Source organism: Pipistrellus hanaki (assembly GCF_964339955.1).
Source record: "Pipistrellus hanaki genome assembly, chromosome: 5".
NCBI classification, from domain to species: Eukaryota; Metazoa; Chordata; class Mammalia; order Chiroptera; family Vespertilionidae; genus Pipistrellus; species Pipistrellus hanaki.
This window is the reverse complement of record NC_140507.1, coordinates 53,182,912-53,202,508: the sequence shown is the minus strand read 5'-3', so window position 1 is coordinate 53,202,508 and position 19,597 is coordinate 53,182,912. Positions and strand designations below refer to the sequence as shown.

General features: G+C 37.6%; 1 protein-coding gene across 1 annotated transcript in view; it reads left to right on the top strand.

Annotated features, from left to right (window-relative positions):
* Positions 1 to 19,597, top strand: part of DCHS2 (dachsous cadherin-related 2) — a 176,627-nt gene that overhangs the window by 114,608 nt on the left and 42,422 nt on the right. The window contains exons 6-10 of the mRNA XM_084883976.1: positions 2,064 to 2,251; positions 3,531 to 3,630; positions 4,218 to 4,375; positions 5,630 to 6,473; positions 9,168 to 9,407. Of these exons, the coding sequence (XP_084740102.1) occupies positions 2,064 to 2,251; positions 3,531 to 3,630; positions 4,218 to 4,375; positions 5,630 to 6,473; positions 9,168 to 9,407 (1,530 nt within the window). The remainder of the gene's footprint in view (positions 1 to 2,063; positions 2,252 to 3,530; positions 3,631 to 4,217; positions 4,376 to 5,629; positions 6,474 to 9,167; positions 9,408 to 19,597) is intronic.

Below are 19,597 nucleotides of genomic sequence, written 5' to 3'. Positions count from 1 at the left end.
TTTGTAGATTCTTAAAACATTAAATAATATTTTATAAAATATGAGTGTCATTGATGAAAACTAGAAATCAATTCAAGATTTTAATACCACTCTATTGTTATATTTTCCCATTTTAACTTTGATAAGGGAACCATGGGGAAAGAAAGATATTTAAAGTTTTAATTATGAAATTAAATTTTTACAACTTATATAATTTAAAATTTTAAAGTATGAATCATTAGAAATAAAATTTATATCATATAAATTTATAGGGACTTTATTTAATCTCTGCACATGAAATATGTTTATGCTACACCTCTATATCTGGGGAACTGAGACTTCGGATAGCTCAAGTAACCTGCCCAAGATCACAGGGCTGGAAGGAGATGAGAGGGGGTCACCACTTGGTACAATTCCTGGAGGCACCATGTATAATGTAGCCCGTGTAAATGAGGCCCTGTGCCTGTAGTGGGTGGAATTTGAATTCAGTTCTGATTAACTTTATCCCAAAGATCCCTGTTGTGTGAATTATAAAAAGGCTCCTTTTCCTCTAGCAGGTGGAGTGCTCACCAGAGCACAGTGCTCGTCAAGTAGCCTGCAAGCTAGGTACCAGCTCCTGTTCACTCCGAAGCTAGTTCTCCTCTGCAGGGCAAATACATAGGTTGGAGGTTCAGTTCCAAGTTGGGGTACATACCAGAGGCAACCGATTTATCTCTCTCTCTCTCTCTCTCTCTCTCTCTCTCTCTTAGAATCAATAAACAAATTCTCAGGTGAGGATTTTAAAAACAGTAGTTTTATGTGTGCGTAATTTTTGTTAAAATCATACTTATTGTAAATACTATATTAATATAGGTGTCCCCAAAAATGTACACACACATTTTGAATAATCATAAAGGCAGTGTTTATTAAAATATATTTCATTTTCAAAATTGAACTATCAGTTGTTAAAGTGCTTATACATTTTTTGGGACACCTTATATAATTTATATAGTAAGTGCTGCAATTAAGCCAACCAACTCAGCAACATACCCAAATGTGAATTTCATTTTTTTGTTTCTCATTTCAGCTTCCTGTTTTGTTGTACACATCATTTTATTTGGACAAAGAGGGCAAATTAAAAAATCTTAGAAATAGCAAGGTTAGGCGATAGTTGCTGCATGTTTACTTTCTCACAAATAGATATTTTCATAAATAGTGAGTTAGTCACTGCCCGGCAGAACTCTGCAGCAGAGGACAGATTACCAGAGAGAGCTTTGGCCTCCAATGGCCCTTGACAAGAAAGTAGAGGCAGTTTCAACTTTATGCCTGAGCTTCCAAGGCTGAAATGTGAGAGACATTGACTAGGAGTGAGTAGGTTCTAAACAAGAATATGTAAAATAAGGCTTGTAAACAAGAGCTATTTGGAAAGTCACTATCCATCGCTACACATATGTTTTGTGAGATAACGATAAATAACTAACTGCATATGTAAAAGAAAAACCATAGCCTGAGGGATCTATTTGATTTTCATGGAGATATTTCCCATTATTTTCAAGTAATGATAACAACTGCCATGCATATAATGATTTACAGCCTACAAAATAATTTTAAATTTATGATTGCATTTGTTTCTGATAGCACTCAGGAAGTAGGCTCAGAGTGGTCCTTCTGCTTCTGAGATGGAGAAACTGAAACTCAAACCAGAGCTCATGGTGCCCAAGCTGAGCTGAAGTGCTTCTTCCCTTTATTCTGCATAGCAAGGTAGAGAGGAACGTGCTACAGTTTAGTCTTCTGAGCCATTTACTAAGGTGCCACAGACTATTTTATCATTGGTTTCTATGAATTCAATTTTTAGTTCAAATTGAATTCATAGAAATACAAAAAAAAAAAAAATGGCAAACTTAAAATGGCATTTTTAGGAGAAACTTCAGAAAATTCTTTCAGTTGTAGAATCTAACTAGTCATATACACGGTCTTGAAAGTTGTGCTTTTACTCGGAGCTTTACAATGTTTGATTTTCCTTTCTACAGATTATGTTGGAAGTGGTTCACAATGCCAGAATCCTAGTGCACAGTGTCACCCTCTTTTGTCCTCTGTGCCCACAGGCGAACTGATCAGTTGGGTGGCGCTGGATCATGAGCATCAGGTGCAGCATCAGGTGACTGTCCTGGTGACCGACCATGGCTCCCCACCGCGGAACGCCAGCATGGTGGTTTATGTTGCCGTTACCGACATCAATGATAACAGGCCATACTTCCCGCAGTGTCTCCCTGGAAAGGAATTACACATCAAGGTCTGTGGGGTTGAAATAACCTTGCAATGGACTTGTAGTATTCTTAGTTATTTGAGCACCATCTTGTGGTAAAAAGCATGAATTTACCAAATCAGTAATGGTGTGGCAATGCATTCATTTCTAGAAGACCTAGAAATTGTGCATATGTCCAAAAAAACTCATCAAAAACTAAAATGCTTATAAGTGCAATTTGAGATCTCATATCCAGTTGTTTTATGATTAATGTAGTTCTGCCTTTTGTGTACAAACATAATGGTTCCTCATTATCAGCAATGCTCAGAGGAGGATTGTTTTTTGAGTAATTTACATGTGTCTCTTTGTGCAGAGCTCCTTATGAGTGACTGATACACATCTCTGCTTAGAGATAAGGGAAGAATCTGTAGCTCTAAATTGGAGAAGCACATATCAAGAGATTATAAAAGCTGATCTATTGGGGGCACATACAAGAACTTCTAATTATAGTTATATTATCTCATCTTTTTTTATTCCTATGTTTTTATATGTTTTATAATGTACATAATAAATTAGCATATTAGTTTACATACACAATTAGTTAATAAATATATCTTGGAGGTAATCAGATTTTTAAAAGTCATGAATGGGTTGTATGAATAAAAAGTTTAGAAGTCTCATCTCCCAAGTAATTAAATTGAACATTCAAATTGTGCTCTGATATGCATAGGGTAGTTAGGAAGCTAATAACTTTAAACTCACCTTCCAAATCCTTATTTAAAGAAAATTTCACCAAAGCTAAATGTTTTGTCATTATGATTTTAATCATGTCATTAAAATATCATGTGGCTTACTTGCACAGTAGGACTTTTATATATGGAGTTCTATTAATTATCTCTCCTATATGAGGTATGTTTCCTGAAATAAAAATTTATGTTTATTCTTTAACATGTTTTAGACCTTAACAACAACTTTTTAAAAAACATCTTGAGAAGGTGATGAATGAAAAGATGCTAGAATCCTTAAAAGACATTTAAAATATAAGACTGTTTAATTATTTTGATTTCATTCTCCACCCTCCTCAGAATTAGTTTAAATGCTGTAGATAATTTGTTTAAATCGAGTAAAATATTTAAATTGTAATGTGGATTCTTTTCATGGGTTTACACCCATATAATTTTTATATGGTAGACATTAGAATTACATGTGGATTTTAAAATAGTTTTTTAAATGCTTAGTAGTAGTGTGTGCTTTCACTTAAAATTCATTGCTTTTTTATTTAAAAAAATTTACTGAGAAATTTGTAAGCCATTTGTTTTATTGACAGGTTTTGGAAGGTCAACCAGTAAATATGTTGGTGACAACTGTGTTTGCAAAGGATTTTGATGAAGGAAACAATGCAGAAGTTATATATTCAGTATCTTCAGGTAAACGTAACTACCCATAAAGAATTATGAGCGTTTAGAATTTTCTCTTTTGTTTATCAACTATCTACCTCCTCTGTGGACATAATTAACATTGAAAATAACACCAAATTACAAACAAAATACATTTGTTATGGTTTAGAATCACCTTTATATTTAAAAAAGAATTGAAAAGTTTAGTGAAAAGTTATAGTAGTTTTTTGTCCCCTAAATAGAAACCAACCCACCAATCATCCACCTTACATGAATAATTTTCAATAATGTGATGTGCAAATCAACATTTATCGAAAGAAAAGTAGCAATTAGTGGATAACGAGTGGTATTAATATAAAGAAATACGATTAGAATAATAAGATCCGTGAATCTCTATGAAGACAAAATATTCATAAAGTTAAAGTAAATCACCCCTAGAAAATGTTCTGTTTTCTTGCGTATATTTTTAGTGCTACTTTTTTTATGTTCATTCTCTCACAGAGTTTAAGGCAAGTACATCTTCCAAATGCTCAATCACAGATGTATTTGGATTAGTTAATTCTGATTTCTGCATTGTTAGTTAACATTAATTTCTTAATTTTTTTGTGTATGCATAGAAGATAGATCTGATCCCTTCAAGATTGATGCCAACAGTGGTGAGATAAGGACAACCACGGTGCTTTTGTATGATTATAGACCTTCCTACAGGATAACTGTAATCGCCAGTGATCAGGGAGTGCCGCCTCTTCAAGGACGGGCCGTTATTAACATTCAGGTAATGTTCTTTCATCGCCATAACATGTAGAAGGGTGTTTTAAGGCTCTGTTTGATTTTTGTACACCTTTATAGAGTGAAGATACATTCAATATATGAATACTGCTTTTGGAGAGCATTGCACATGTATGTGTGCCTTTTTATTATCACTAGAGAAATCATTAGCTCCAATAACTTTTTATTTGAACTTTGCACAATTCCTGACAAGATATGTACTTTCATCCTCTATAGGCATTAATGTTGCTTTATTTTAATAAACAAAAAATGTCTTTCCTTTACTTTTTTTCTAATTGCAAAGACTTGGTAAATTTGCAGAAGTAACTTACATGTAAGCAAATGGCTAAATAATAAATCACATTGCTTTTTGTAATTATTTTTAAATTTATAAAAGTCACTTGGGATCCATATTCTAAGGCTTTATTTTAATCAGAATGTGAAAACAAGATGTGGAAAGTCTTCTTAGAATGAAAAAATTACACCAGTGAGTCAAATATAAGATAACTGTGCATGGCCATTTTTCTTTGCTCATGCACATGATAATCAGTAATATTGATATTGGTATGTATAAAAAATAAGAACATATACCCCAAAGAATTTTTTATTGATTAAGGATATGTATGTTAAGAGAAAATTCTATGTTGGAGTTCCTTAAGTCTTTGGTTTTAGATAAACAAAGACACATGATACTTAAATGTACACAGATGTTATCATTATGTATATATTGGTCTCTAGGATTTAGAGTAATTTGGAGAACTACACATTTCACATTCTCATTGAAGAATCATAAGACTATAGATCAGCTTATCAAAATATAGCATGGCCTCACCAATATAACATTTCACACATTAGAACAAATGGGAAGTGGAAATGTACTTTCTCATCTCCTAGATATTATGCAATTTTCAATCATCAGAGGCATACTGGAATCTATAATAATTAGACCGGATGTCATTCCAGACGTCCTTCTGGACAAAGCTGGGATCAGAGGAAAGCCTGGCTGCCAGAGCAAAGCCCCGGTCCTGTATGCCAGAGGAAAGCCAGTGCTGGCAGCTGGGGGAAGGAAGGCCTTCTATTGCATGAATTTCTTGTATCGGGCCTCTAGTTATATAATAAAAAATAATGCCACCAATTACCATATGTATTTCACACAGATAGAAGGGATAAGTTTCCAAAGTAACATCATCACATAATATACTGATTCAACTGTTTAAGAAAAGTATTTCAAATTAATAGCTCCTTTTAATTCTTATTTCAGGTGATACCACTATCCAAAGGGAGAGCTGCCATTTCTCAGAATATTAGACATTTAGTTATACCAGAAAATTTGAAGCCTGCAAAAATAATGAGCTTGATAAAGTCACCTGATCACTTTCAACAACACCATAATGGAAAGCTACATTTTAGTATCGCTGCAGATGATAAGGATGGCCCCTTTGAAATCGACAGCTCCACAGGGGACTTGTTCCTTTCTAAGGGACTTGATTATGAAATGACATCACATTATCTTTTCAGGGTGGTTACTAAAGATCACAGTAAAACTCCTCCCTTGCATAGCACAGTCTTCCTTAGCATTGATGTGGAAGACCAGAATGACCATTCCCCATCTTTCCAAGAAGAGTTCATTGTGATAAGTGTAGAAGAGAATGTCCCTGTAGGAACTCTGGTACACGTCTTCAATGCCAAAGATGGAGATGGCAGTTTTTTGAACAGTAGAATACAATACTTCATTGAATCCCACCACCCTGGAATCAATCCATTTCTCATCCACCCCTCATCTGGCACATTGGTCACTGCATCCCCCCTCGACAGAGAGAGAGTTCCTGCTGTGGTCCTGACAGTGACTGCATCCGATCAGGCTGTGAATGTGACAGACCGGCGACTGAGGTCACTGATGGCCAAGGTAGTGATTTTGGATGTAAATGACCACAGCCCCACTTTTCTGTCTTTCCCCATCGCTCGTGTCAAAGAGGATGCCACAGTGGGCTCCTTGGTGCACTACGTAACTGCTCACGATCCAGATGAAGGAAGGAATGGAAGAGTAACATACAGCATTCTTTCAGGAAATGAAAACGTGGCCTTTATGCTAGATGAGTCATCAGGTATTTGTCACTGTCAATTAAAACCTCTAATCACTTGCGTACATTGATCCTTTTCAGTTTCCTCTGTTAAGATGATGGTTCCAAATGAATAGGCTTTAAAGAAATGTTAATTTTGTGCTTAACTTCTCTATGGGATAGGTTCAGAGGTTGTATTCAGAGAACCAACTATAACTGGCCAGTTCATTGATATTGACTATGATTTGAAACTAGCTCACATTTCATGAGATGAATCTACAGTAGCAGCAAACTTCTTTTCCCCCCTTGTGGGTAGTCACAGGAGGTGGAGATGGTACCAAAAGTACAAAAAGGTAGAATATGACTAACCAACAGCATTATTCAATGGCTTTAGTATGGAAATTTATCTTTAAGATCATACAAACATGCTTTTGTAAATACTTGGAATTTATTTATCTATCTACCTATCTATCTATTTATTTATTTATTTAGTTAGTTAGTTAGTTAGTTAGTTAGTAGCGGCCTGGTGCATGAAATTTGTGCATGGGAAGGGCCCTAGGCCTGGCCGGTGATCAGGGCCAATCAGGTTTTCCTCCTCCCCTCACTCTTCCTCCTTCTTCCCTCTCTCTTTCAGTACTCCTGCTCGTTGCCCACCATGTTCCTCACTGCCCCCTGGTGGTCAACACACGTCATAGTGAGAAATTGAACTCCTGTTCTCCAGGTTGAACTCTGGAGGGGACACTTTGCATATTAGCTAAATATATATATATATATATTTAAAAGAGAGCAACACTGACTTGTTGTTTCACTTATTTACGCATTCATTGGTTGATTTTGTATGTGCCTTGAGTGGGGATCGAACCTGCAACCTTGGTATATTAGGATGATGCTCTAACCAAATTAATATCTGATCAGGACAGAAATAATATACTTTTAAATGGTTGTATTGATTTGGGTATAAGACCCTTACTTCTCATGTCAGGTGTGCCATTTTTTCCCCCAGAAGCATTTATTCACTGTCAAGTTCTCTGTAGAAATGTCACTAACTGTTACTTTACTTGTCTTGTTATTATGGCATTGCCAATTAACATCTACTAAAATTTCTGATGTAGTGTGATGTATAACGTGTCATTCTAATAAAATTGGAAATGAACTTCCCATGATCTGATTTTCAGGAGCTATTGAGGAGGTAGATTACCATCTCAACCTCTAAAAAATAGTCATTTCTTTATGAGCCTTAGAAAAAAAAAATCTCAGATGTATGCCAATTGACCCCACCATTACTAAGACCATAATTTGAAATGGGACTGAATGTGTAGGAATTGGAAGTCATGATTATAGTCTGGCTATATACTGCTGAAATTTTTTTATCAAAATATTTATTGAATACTGCACATATGGTTTCATTCTGAGGCATGCGTGAGCATCACCTAAAGGCGCAACTGACAGAGAGATAGTCCAGACCTGGTTGCTGATTACTGTTAGAGCGGGGGTCTCCAAGGGCCTGTTTCAGTGATGCTTAAAATGTTTTCCACAATGGCTAAGGAAGGTCTATTTCAGATTTTTAAAGAGGATGGATAAAATTAGAACTGTGTCTCATATATAGGCCTCATGAATCTTGAACAATTGCAGTGGCTGTTTCAGTTGACACATTTTTCAACGACATAAAATGGTAATTGCTGAATGCTTTCATGTGAAATGGGCTATTGTTTCTCTCACGAGGCTCACATTTCTTATAGTGATTTTTTTCAATGGCTTTTGGCTGTAATTACTGGAAAAATGTTTTATAAAATCTGAAGCAGTAAACCTCTTTAATTATTGGAAGAAAAGTTCTTATAAGGATGAGCATGTTTTTAGAGAAGCAAACAGCAGTCCTAAAAGAAAAAGTGTGACAGTTGGACTCATGGGAGCTATATGTGTGCAAGGTTTTATAACACTTTGCTTCCATGAGTTATATGCTCCAATGGCAATTGGATGGAGATACATTTTATTCATGAAATTTGTTGTCTGAATTATAAAGTATGTACTGTATTTTGTTAGTAAAAAAGACAGTTAATAGAGCAAGTATAAGGAGATTATAATTCTTTAATAAAACTAAATACCTTAAAGACTAAATATCTTAAACAATGCAACCGTGTTCATTTTTGTTTTGTTACTTGGTGACTTTAAACATGAATTGTCATTTGACCTGAAGATGTATACTGTTAAAACCTAGATGTCTTAAAAAGTCATCCCTAGCTGGTTTGGCTCAGTGGGTACAGTGTCGGTTTGGGACTGAAGGGTCTCGGGTTCCATTCTGGTCAATGGCACAAGCTCAGGTTGCCGACTCGATCCCCAGTAGGGGATGTACAGGAGGCAGCCAATCAATGGTTCTCACCATTGATGTTTCTAACTCCCTCTCCCTCTCCCTTCTTCTCTGAAATCAATAAAAATATATTTTAAAAAATGAAGGTCGATGTTGGGTAGACAAACCATTTTGATATCATCTTCACAGGAAAGAATGGTATATGATAGATTATTTCTGAATTTTCATTCATCCTTATAGTTTAAATTAGGGTGACTTTTCTGATGAAAAATGCTCTCATTTTATTTTAGATAATATATAAATTTAAAGTCAGTCTAATAGGATTTATTATTTAAAAAATGTTTTGAAGTTTTAGCAAGTTAGATTAGTTAGAGTAAGCTGAACTTTTCTAAATAATATTTATTACATATTGTTTTTCTCCACTTTCAAAACAGGCTTACTAACTACAACGTGCTCTTTGGATTATGAAACGAAAACCCAGCATGTTCTGACCCTTTTGGCCATGGATGATGGTGTCCCAACACTTTCTTCGTCCCAGACCTTGACAATTTCTGTTCTTGACGTAAATGATGAGGCACCAGTATTTAAGCAGCACCTGTATGAAGCTTCAGTTAAAGAAAACAAAAATCCAGGGGAGTTTGTCACAAGAGTTGAAGCCATTGACAGAGATTCAGGTAATTTTAAAATGTGGAAACTATTAATGCTAAAAACACAAATAGACATAATTTCAACTACTTGTGTCCCAGATAAATGAGACACTTGTGAGTCATCTCAAACCTCTCATAGAAAAAACCATTCATGTGTAAAGATAATGTGTTTTTATATAGCATTTTCTTATATTGATCTTTATCAATTGATCTTTATAGTGGAGTGATGCACACTTAATTAACATAGAAGTTATTGGTTTGATCTTGACAGTAAGCAGAACTATGACTTGGTTTCACCTTTTTTTTTCAGAGCATAATGGATACATTGAATACAGGAAGGCCAATAGTTATTTCCTCTCTGTATAGTATGATGGAAGACATAGGATGCTGTCAGACTGCTTGGGTTTGAATCCTAAAACTGCCATTTGCTTAGCTGTGTAACTTTAACAGGTTACTGATCCTCTCTGTTTCTCTGTTTGCTTATCTATAAAAAGGGGATAATAATAATGCCTGATTTATAGTTCTAAGTATGAATGATTATTACATGTAAAGAACTAAGGCCAGTGGCTGGCACAATAAATGGTTAAGAGATGTTAACTTCTATTATTATTATTATTATTATTATTATTATTACTACTACTACTACTACTACTACTATACTATTATTATTTTTTTAATATATTTTATTGATTTTTTACAGAGAGGAGGAGAGAGGGATAGAGATCTAGAAACGTCGATGAGAGAGAAACATTGACCAGCTGCCTCTTGCACACCCCCTACCGGGGATATGCCTGCAACCAATGTACATGCCCTTGACCGGAATCGAACCTGGGACCTTTCAGTCCGCAGACTGATGCTCTACCACTGAGCCAAACGGGTTTTGGCTACTATACTATTATTAATGTCAATCACTATGTTGAGGAAATGACTTTTGAAGTAAACGGTTACTATGGCTAAGAATTTGTAAATTCCTAGATTTATTGGAATCACTTTCCCTTTTTTTGTTTTTTTTGTTTTTTTTTTTGTTGTTGTTTATCCTCACCTGAAGATATCTTTTCATTGATTTTTAGGGAGAGTGGAAGAGAGAGGGAAAGACAGAGAGAAACATCGATGTGGAAAAAACACATGGATTGGTTGCCTCCCTCAGGCACCCTAACCAGGGCCCTGGCCCAGGAGGAGTCTGCAACCAAGGCATGTGCCCTCGACCTGAATCGAACCCAGGACCATTTGGTCCACAGGCTGACACTCTGTCCACTAGGCTGGAATTACTTTTCGATATCACTGACTTTTTGGCATTTAAATTTCAGTAACTTTAACAATATCCTGTTTTTATTTTAAACAAAATAATTGTAAAAATTACAGTGAAGTATTTGCCATTAACAGCATATACAATATTCCCCACCTGAATAAATATGAATAGTTTAATAAACCAGCCTTTCGCGATTCACATTTTTATATAGCAAGTGGCATTACATAATCAGCATAATATTTTTTTCTTGTGGGACTAACAATAGATGTTTCTATGGAGAAATACTAGTAGTATAATAATAGCTTGTTCCTTCTGTTTCAAAGGACTAAAAGATATATTTCCTTCAGCTTTTAATCTAAATTGTATACCATTCTGATGCTTTGCTCTTTAGGAAAATTTCGTCTTTTAATGAAGTGTATTTTACATGAATTTGGATGTCATGCTACAAAAACTTTCATTTTAAGGGCTACCTAATCTCTCTTTTGACCAGAGTGGGGCAGTGTTATCAAACAGTTTTTCTTACTATGCTCAAAGCCGCACTAGGAGCACACTAACAATTGCTTGTTCCAACCTGTGCTTAAAAAATTGATTTAGCACATTTCCCACAGTCTGACTTTTAGGGTGATAGAAACAAGAGAGAATATACATAAGTTTTGTATTTTACTGTAATTCTGCTTCAGTGAAATTCTTTTAGTGTGTAGTCTGGTATAAATTGAGCAACACAGGGCTTGGGACACCATAGAAAGCACTTCTCAAAGTATTCAGACATATGCAAACTGTCACTGATATGCGATTGAGCCATCATTAAAGTCTGTAAAATGCTTCCTTCCCTGGACTTGACTTTAGCTTTATAATTTTATTTTTCTGTAATGGATTCTACTGACTGGATCTCTTTTGCTTTAAATGTTTGAAGAGGAAGGAGAGAATTTCTCTCAAATTTGCATATATCAACTAAAGGTGATGACCATAAATATGCTTTCCAATTTTTGTCAAGTTTCCCAGTATTTGTGTTATTTTCTTTTAGAATCAATAGTCTGCAATCTGTTACTTGAACTGATTGTTCATTATTCTAGAGATTATGATTTGCTGGATGGAGAATTCAGATTTGAAATTACTGTTTTTCTGGCTCTGCATTTATGGATACTTGAAGTACACATTTAGAATCTTCATGAGTCTCATGTACCTTCACATGTTTTAGAGACAATTTCAGTTTATTGGAAATTTCAGTGTTTTTAATGAGGCCAGATCTGTGAAGTAGTGGTTATGTAAATGCATGTGAATTTGTGTGTATGTTTGTGATTTTGAACATATTTTCTCTCAATCTTCTTTTTTTCTTTTCTTTTCTTTTTTTTTTTTTTTGGTTTGGCTTGTTGTGTTAAAGCAATGAAAAAGGATTATGCATGAGAATTAAATGACGCAATCAAGATTTTAACATACTGGCATCACGTTGGAATTTATGAATGGTTTACTTTATAGTATGTATTTTTAAAAATACTATAGCATGACTTAATACCAGAAAGCTTAACATATGTTTTCTAGCATTCTACAGTGTAGTTTTAAAAAATGTCAGCTTAAAGTGTTGGCCTTCAAAACCCATGGGAATTCCAGCACCGAATGTTTATGATGTATGACTCACACTAGTTCCAATAGGAGTTTTTTCTTATATTAAAAGGGAAAAACAACTACCAGGTTTTAACTAAGATATTAAAACTGCTACAGTACTTGGAGCCACCAACAAGAGCTCCATTGTTAGTGAGAAAAGACTTTCCCCTTTGGGCGCCCCACTCCACTGGGAAGATGACTCACTCCTGGCTGATACTTTTACTAAATGGTGGCGAATATCAAGTACATTGCCATACAGAAGTGTTGAATTCTACAATGAGATCTTTTTCTCTATTCTATAAAAATATATTCTTTATCTGGGTTTATCTTGAATGAACTCCACATCTGGTTTCCTGTGCTAGATGAACAACTCCCAACATCCTACACTCATAGCAAGGAGCAACTTGGCAGTGACAGTATCTATTTCATGGAGTCTAAGGCACCCTTAATGGTAAATTGTATCTCAATTTAGAAATCCTAAAATATGGAAAAAAAATGTGTCTTAGAATTAATGAAATAGTAAACAGAAGAGAAAAAAAAAAAGACAGAGTAAGAGCACTGATAACTTCACTCACCCAAAGAGAATCACTGATGAAGTTGATATAGAGTTGTATTTCATTGACTTCATGGTATTGTCCTATCTAATAAAAGGGTAATATACAAATTGACAATCACTCCACCACACAAATGGCTGCCCCATGTGGACACCAGATGGCCACCACAAGATGGCCAGCAGGGTAGGGCAGTAGGGAGGTACCAGGTCTGTAAGGGAGGGAAGATTGAAGGGATCAGGCCTGAAGGGGAGGGCAGTTGAGGGTGACCAGGCCTGCAGAGGAGGGCAGTTGGGAGTACCAAACCTGCAGGGGAGGGCAGTTGGGGTGACCAGGCTGGCAGGGGAGGCAATTGGAGGCAATCAGGCTGGCAGGGGAGCAGTTAGGCATTGATCAGGTTGTCAGGGGAATGGTTACGGTGATCAGATAGATAGGCAGAAGAGGTTAGGGGCAATCAGGCAGGCAGGCAGGCAGGCAGGCAAGCAAGCATTTGGGAGCCAGCAGTCCTGGGTTGTGAGAGGGATGTTCCAGATTGGAGAGGGTGCAGGCTGGGCTGAGGGACACATACTCTCTCTTCCCCCACACACGTGCATGATTTTCATGCACTGGGCCTCTAGTAATTGTATAATTGATTACTTGTCTGCCTGTCTATTAGGCTGTGAACTTCTCATGAATTGAGGACATTGTTTAGTCATTTTTATCTGAGGACCCTTACATAGTACAAGCCAAGACTTTGGAGCTCAGTAAATATGTTTGGCTATGAGATCTGAGAAACCGGAGCATCTGTGAAATAAGCTGCTTCAAGTTGCTTTAGAATCTATTCATTTATTTATCTATTTATTCAGTCAACCTGGCATGATCCTATTTTTTGCTTCAGAAATGTCTGAGCTGCGTGGCATTGCACAGTTGAGGGATTACATGAAAATTTATGTTTCTGAAAAAGCGTTTCTGAAAAGAGCACTCCCCTGGTCAGAATTCTTTATTATAATAATTCCCCACAGTCTTGATGGTAAAGTTCTATTGCTTTTAGCTTAACAACCAGGCATTTTATAACATGATTCCATCTTTCCCCTGTCCTCAGCTCCTACCACACTCCCACCCTTTACTCTAAGATAGGGTTCCGCCAACTTTAAAAATAAACAACAAAAACTTTATTATTTTTTATATACTTTTGTTGATTTCAGAAAGGAAGGGAGGGAGAGTTAGAAACATCAGTGGTAAGAGAATCATTGATTGACTGCCTCCTGCACACCCCCTACTGGGGATCGCACCTGCTACCCGGACATGTGCCCTGCCTGGAAAGGACCCTTCAGTCCGCAGGCTGACACTCTATCCACTGAGCCAAACCAGCTAGGGTGGGTCCCACCAACTTTTCTCCATAAAGGGGGAGACAGTAGAGGTTTTTAGCTTTATAGGCCATGCAGTCTCTGTTATTCAATTCTGTTACTGCAGCAAGACAACAGCAATAGGTAATATGTAAAGAAGTGAGTATGGCTGTGTTTCAATAAAACTTTTCAAAAGCAGGGGCAGGCTGGATTTGGTCAGTAGGTTGTAGTTTGCCAATTGCTGGTTTAATACATGTATCTAGTTAATACATCTAAGTTACTTGTTACTTGCTGCTCATCAGTTCTGATTTTGATAGCGTCATAGTGGTGACTCAATGTGGTATTCTACTGGATGCCAAGATGATCAATATCTTTGCTAAGTAGGTGATGGATGATAGTGGAAGAGTTTACCCTGTAGATGTACTCTGCTGGTTGAAAGCAAATTACCTCTGCTAATCCTTATATATTAGTGTAGAGTGTTGGTTTTCTCAGGACCAATGGCACCATCCTCTATATATTCTACACAGAGACAACTACTGTAGGCTTTTAAAGGATGCTGATGTCTCTTTAACCAATGTCTTTCCAAGGGTCTTTATAAAAGAAGAACCTTCTGAACTCAGGAAATGTGGGGAGGGCATCCAGTATGGATCCAAGTCAATCAAAGAAACTGTCAAGAGACAAAGCTATATGAGCTAACTTATTAAACTCCTAATCTCTGGGAAGCACAATATATAAATAAAATCCATCCTGGATCAAAATTATGTTGATTTTTTTAATTTTTATTTTTTTTAATTTCATATCCTTGGAAATGACTTCCACACATAAGCTTCAGGTTTATTCCAATATATATTAGAAAACTTGATATTCTTTTGAAACTGTAAGCTGCATGCAACTGAGTCAGATTTGTACATGACTATTGAGATCTGACTGTAGCCATGGGTCTTCAGGTCAATAAACATCCCCATGCAAGAAGTTACCTCTTGTATCTGCCACTCAACTTGATCTGATCTTCAGGAAGATTAATGTTAGGGCTTCCAAAGAAGCTTTCTGGTGTTCAACTATGCCTGAGCCGCATGTATAAAGCCGCAGCTTGTAATTATCTTTCTTTTCCTTTTTTTAAATTTTATTTTATTGTTTAAAGTAATAAAATAGTAGTATATATGTCTCCTTTTCCCCCCCCCCCCATTGACCTCCACCCCTGGCCTCCCCTACCCCCCACCCCCCGGCACATGTCCTCACCCCTCACCCCCAGTGTCTTGCGTCCATTGGTTATACTTATATGCATGCATAAAAGTCCTTCAGTTGATTTCTTACCAATCCACTCCTGTCTTCCCACTGTAGTTCGGCAATGCTTCTTTGTCTCTGTATCTCTTTTTGTTCATATATACTAATAAAAGGGTAATATGCTAATTAGACCAGATAGACTGAACATCTTCCGGATGTCAATCTAGACATCCTTCTTGACAAAGCTGGGGCCCAGGTGTCTGCGGCCAGCCTGGGTGAAGCTGGCCCGGATCCCAAGTGCCTGCAGCTGGCCAGAGGGAGGGAAGCCCAGGTCTCGGTTGCCTGTGGCTGGCCAAAGGAGGAAAGCCTGGGCCCTGGGTGTGGGGGCCAAGGCAAAAGCAGTTAGGGGCCATCAGGCATGCAGGCAAGAGGTTAGAGGCAATCAGGCAGGCAGGCAGAGTGGTTAGGGGCAATCAGGCAGGCAGGCAGGCAAGCAATTGGGAGCAAGTGGTTCAAGATTGTGAGAGGGCTCTCCGACTGCTGATATCTTCTGAGAGGCCCCAGATTGTGAGTAGGTGCAGACAGGGGTGAAGGGACCTCCCCACTGCATGAATTTTGTGCACTGGGCCTCTGGTCAGTTTATAATGTTCTTTATATTCCACAAATGAGTGAGATCATGTGGTATTTATCTTTCATTGACTGGCTTATTTCACTTAGCATAATGCTTTCCAGTTCCATCCATGCTGTCGCAAATGGTAAACATTCCTTCTTTTTTACAGCAGCATAGTATTCCATTGTGTAGATGTACCACAGTTTTCTAATTCACTCATCTGTTGATGGGCATTTAGGATGTTTCCAAATATTAGCTATTATAAATCGTGCTGCTATGAACATAGGGGTGCATATATCTTTCTTATTTATGTTTCTGTTTTCTTGGGGTACCATTTCCTGGAAGTGGTATTACTGTGTCAAATGGCAATTCCATTTTTAATTTTTTGAGGAAAGGCCATACTGTTTTCTACAATGGCTGCACCAGTCTGCATTCCCACCAGCAGTGAAGAAGAGTTCCTTTTTCTCCGCATCCTCTCCAGCTATTGTCGTTTGTTGATTTGTTGATGACAGCCATTCTGACGGGTGTGAAATGGTATCTCATTGTCATTTGATTTGCATCTCTCTGATGACTAGTGACTTTGAGCATGTTTTCATATGTCTCTTGGCTTTCTGTATGTCCTCTTTTGAAAAGTTTCTATTTAAGTCCTTTGCCCATTTTTTTGATTGGATTGCTTATCTTTCTTTTTGAAAGTTGTATGAGTTCCCTATAAATGTTGGAGATTAAACTCTCATTGGTGATAACATTTTCAAATATGTTCTCCCATGCAATGGGGTTTCTTGTTTTGTTGATGGTTTCTTTTGATGTGCAGAAGATTTTTATTTTGATGTAGTCCCATTTGTTTATTTTCTCCTTAGTTTCCATTGCCCTAGGAGTTGTATTGGTGCAATTTTCTTTCTGTAAGTTCCTAGTATACTCAGGAACAGCCATCTCACATCATAGTCCTTTTTACTATCACATGGCACAAGCCCGCACCATTTGGTCCTCTAGGAAATTTGAGTCATTTAATAGTCACTTCATTACAGTCGGACACAGGTAGTAATTTATATGATTTTCAGATCACTGCAAGTGATTGTCCATGGGCCAGGAACTAAACAGTGCTTTCAAGGCCAGAGACATAAACCAATTCCAGAGTTCCTGTTACCTGGGACCCACTCCTGGTGCCAAGTACTGCATTAGTCAGGTGCAGGCAGGAAAATGAGAGGTTGGAAAGCTGGATGAGAAAACAGGGGAATCTTGAAGTAACATAGGAAAAATCTTGGAAAATGATAAGAGGTTGAGTTGATCAGAACCTAGGAAGAAAATGAGAGGAGCTTTGCAGAGCCTGATCCTAGAGTACCCAAGAGACTGAAAGCTGTGGGCAGTTGTTTCAGCCAGGTCAAGTGGCATTGCTGATAGAGACAGTAAGCAAATGGGAGGAAGGAAGTCCTGTCTCTTCTTCTGACTCTCAGTCTCCCTAGGTTGTTCCTTTTGGGCCGACACTCTTTCTTCCCTCTTACCAATTGAATGCTATTCATCTTCAGGGTCTTGGCAGTCATATCTTATCATGTGCAATCATAATTGCCTGCTAAGTTATCTGTATCTCCTGCTCTACTGTAAACACTGTGAGGGCAGAGAATTTGTCTTCTTACTATCAGTTATTTCTTATCACCTGGCAACTAACTATCACTCTCTCTACATGTTTATTGAATGATATCATTAGTGAACTATCTACCGGTGATAAGTCTTCCCTGATCCACTTCCTCAGTGATTTAATATATTTAACTGTGCTGTATATAACATTGATTGCATTGTCTTCCCCACCAGAGGGTAACTCTGAGGGTCAGGATAATTACTTATTATTCAGTGGTACCTTTCCAGGGCCTGCACTCAGTAGATGTGCATTGCATAAAGGGACACATGAATGAATGCATCCATGCATGAATGAATGAATGAAACAACCAAATAGCTGAACCTCAGTGCAAACACATGGTGTCATCTGTTTATGAGTATAAACTGAATTCCGTTTTCCTCCATCCCTTCTTCCCAGTCTCCTTATTACCACACTCCTTTGGTTCCTTTCTGTCTTTTTTTAAAAGATCAATCAGCAATATCTGAAGATAAGAACTAAAAATTACCAGTAGAGTTTATAATCAGATAGTCATTGGTAACTATAGAAAAGTAGCTTAGTATGGCAGTAGTCTCAAGCTAGCTGCAGAGAATGGGTAGTATTTTTTTTAGAGACACTTGGCTATGAAGAAAAGGAAAAAAAAATGATTCTTATAGCTAGAGAAGAATATAATATGGTGGTGGGGGAGAATAAATGAGAAAGCAGAATCAACAGGAAAATTCCAAGGAGAGCATTTGAAGAATTCTTTTGCCATGGAGACAGAAAGCAGGAGGTGGAGTGGAGTACAGATGCAGAAAGTTGAGGAAGTTTTTTCCCAATGTCCCAATTTATCTGAGAGTAGGAAGGAGAGAATCTGTGAGAGTGAGCCAGGAGGTGTTTGGGTGGCAGACATGAATGGGAGAGAGGTGACCAAGGAGATTTGGAAAGATCACCAGATAACAAGGACATTTCTGTGCCCTCAATCTATGCTGTTGTGAAATTTTCGCCAACTCCAGGTATCTGCTGGATACTCAAGGAGGGCAGAGAGATGGCCGATATAATCCTGGGTTGGAGTTTTGCTGCTCATCTTTGGCAAAAAACCAAGGACCAGAGGAATGTATGAGATTGCTAAAGTGAGAGTTCGTGGGGCTGGCTTGGATAGGAAAAGAAATGAATTGAAGAGGAAAGTTATCCTATAGTGGGAGAAATTAAGAGCTCAAAAGGCTGTAGGTCTTGAGGTCTAAGAGCAGATGTGTTTATTTGTGCACAGACTTGAGTGGCACACACACGTCCTTTACTCTACATGTGCTATGTATTTATATCTCAGAATAGGTTCAGATCCAGATTTCCAGATTGCTTAGGAAGGTAATGGTTTTGACTGATCTGTTTTCTTAATTTTCAAGTTTGGTGATGGTCTCTTTGTTCTGGTGGGTTATAAGGGTGTGTGAAGGAAGAAGCAAGGAACTGAGCTCTAAAAGAGCCAAAGTAGAATACTTTAAATTTATCTCACACTATTCAAGTTGTGAGGGTGTGTAGTTTGGAGTGAAAATGTATTTGTGCAAATTATCTATGCTATACTAATAAAAGCCTTGGTGGTCATCATGCCCTCACGCCATCACACCATCACAATCCATCACCAGGGTGGCAGGGCTTGATGCTGAGTATGCCATGCAGGGGTAGGTCCTGGAGGCTACTCCACACAGCTTTCACCGGATGTCCCGTGGTCCCGCACATGCCATGGAGGTGGGACCCCTGGCTCTGGCCTACCACTTTGAGGCAATCCATCAAGGAGCCCCAGATAGGTGGGCAGGGTCTACTTCTTTGGAGTGATCAATCACAGGACTCGCGCACTGTGAGAGGGCACAGGCCAGGCTGGGGGACTACCTCCCCACCGAGTGCACAAATTTCGTGCACCGGGCCACTAGTAGTTATAAAGAAAGATCTTATTTACCTTTAGTAATGCACTTGGTGGATTTCAGGTGAATGGTTTAAAGCTATATCAAAAATAGAAATAATAAAATCAGAAAGTTTCTGAAAAGTCAGGAAAATATTGGTTATAGTGGCAAAG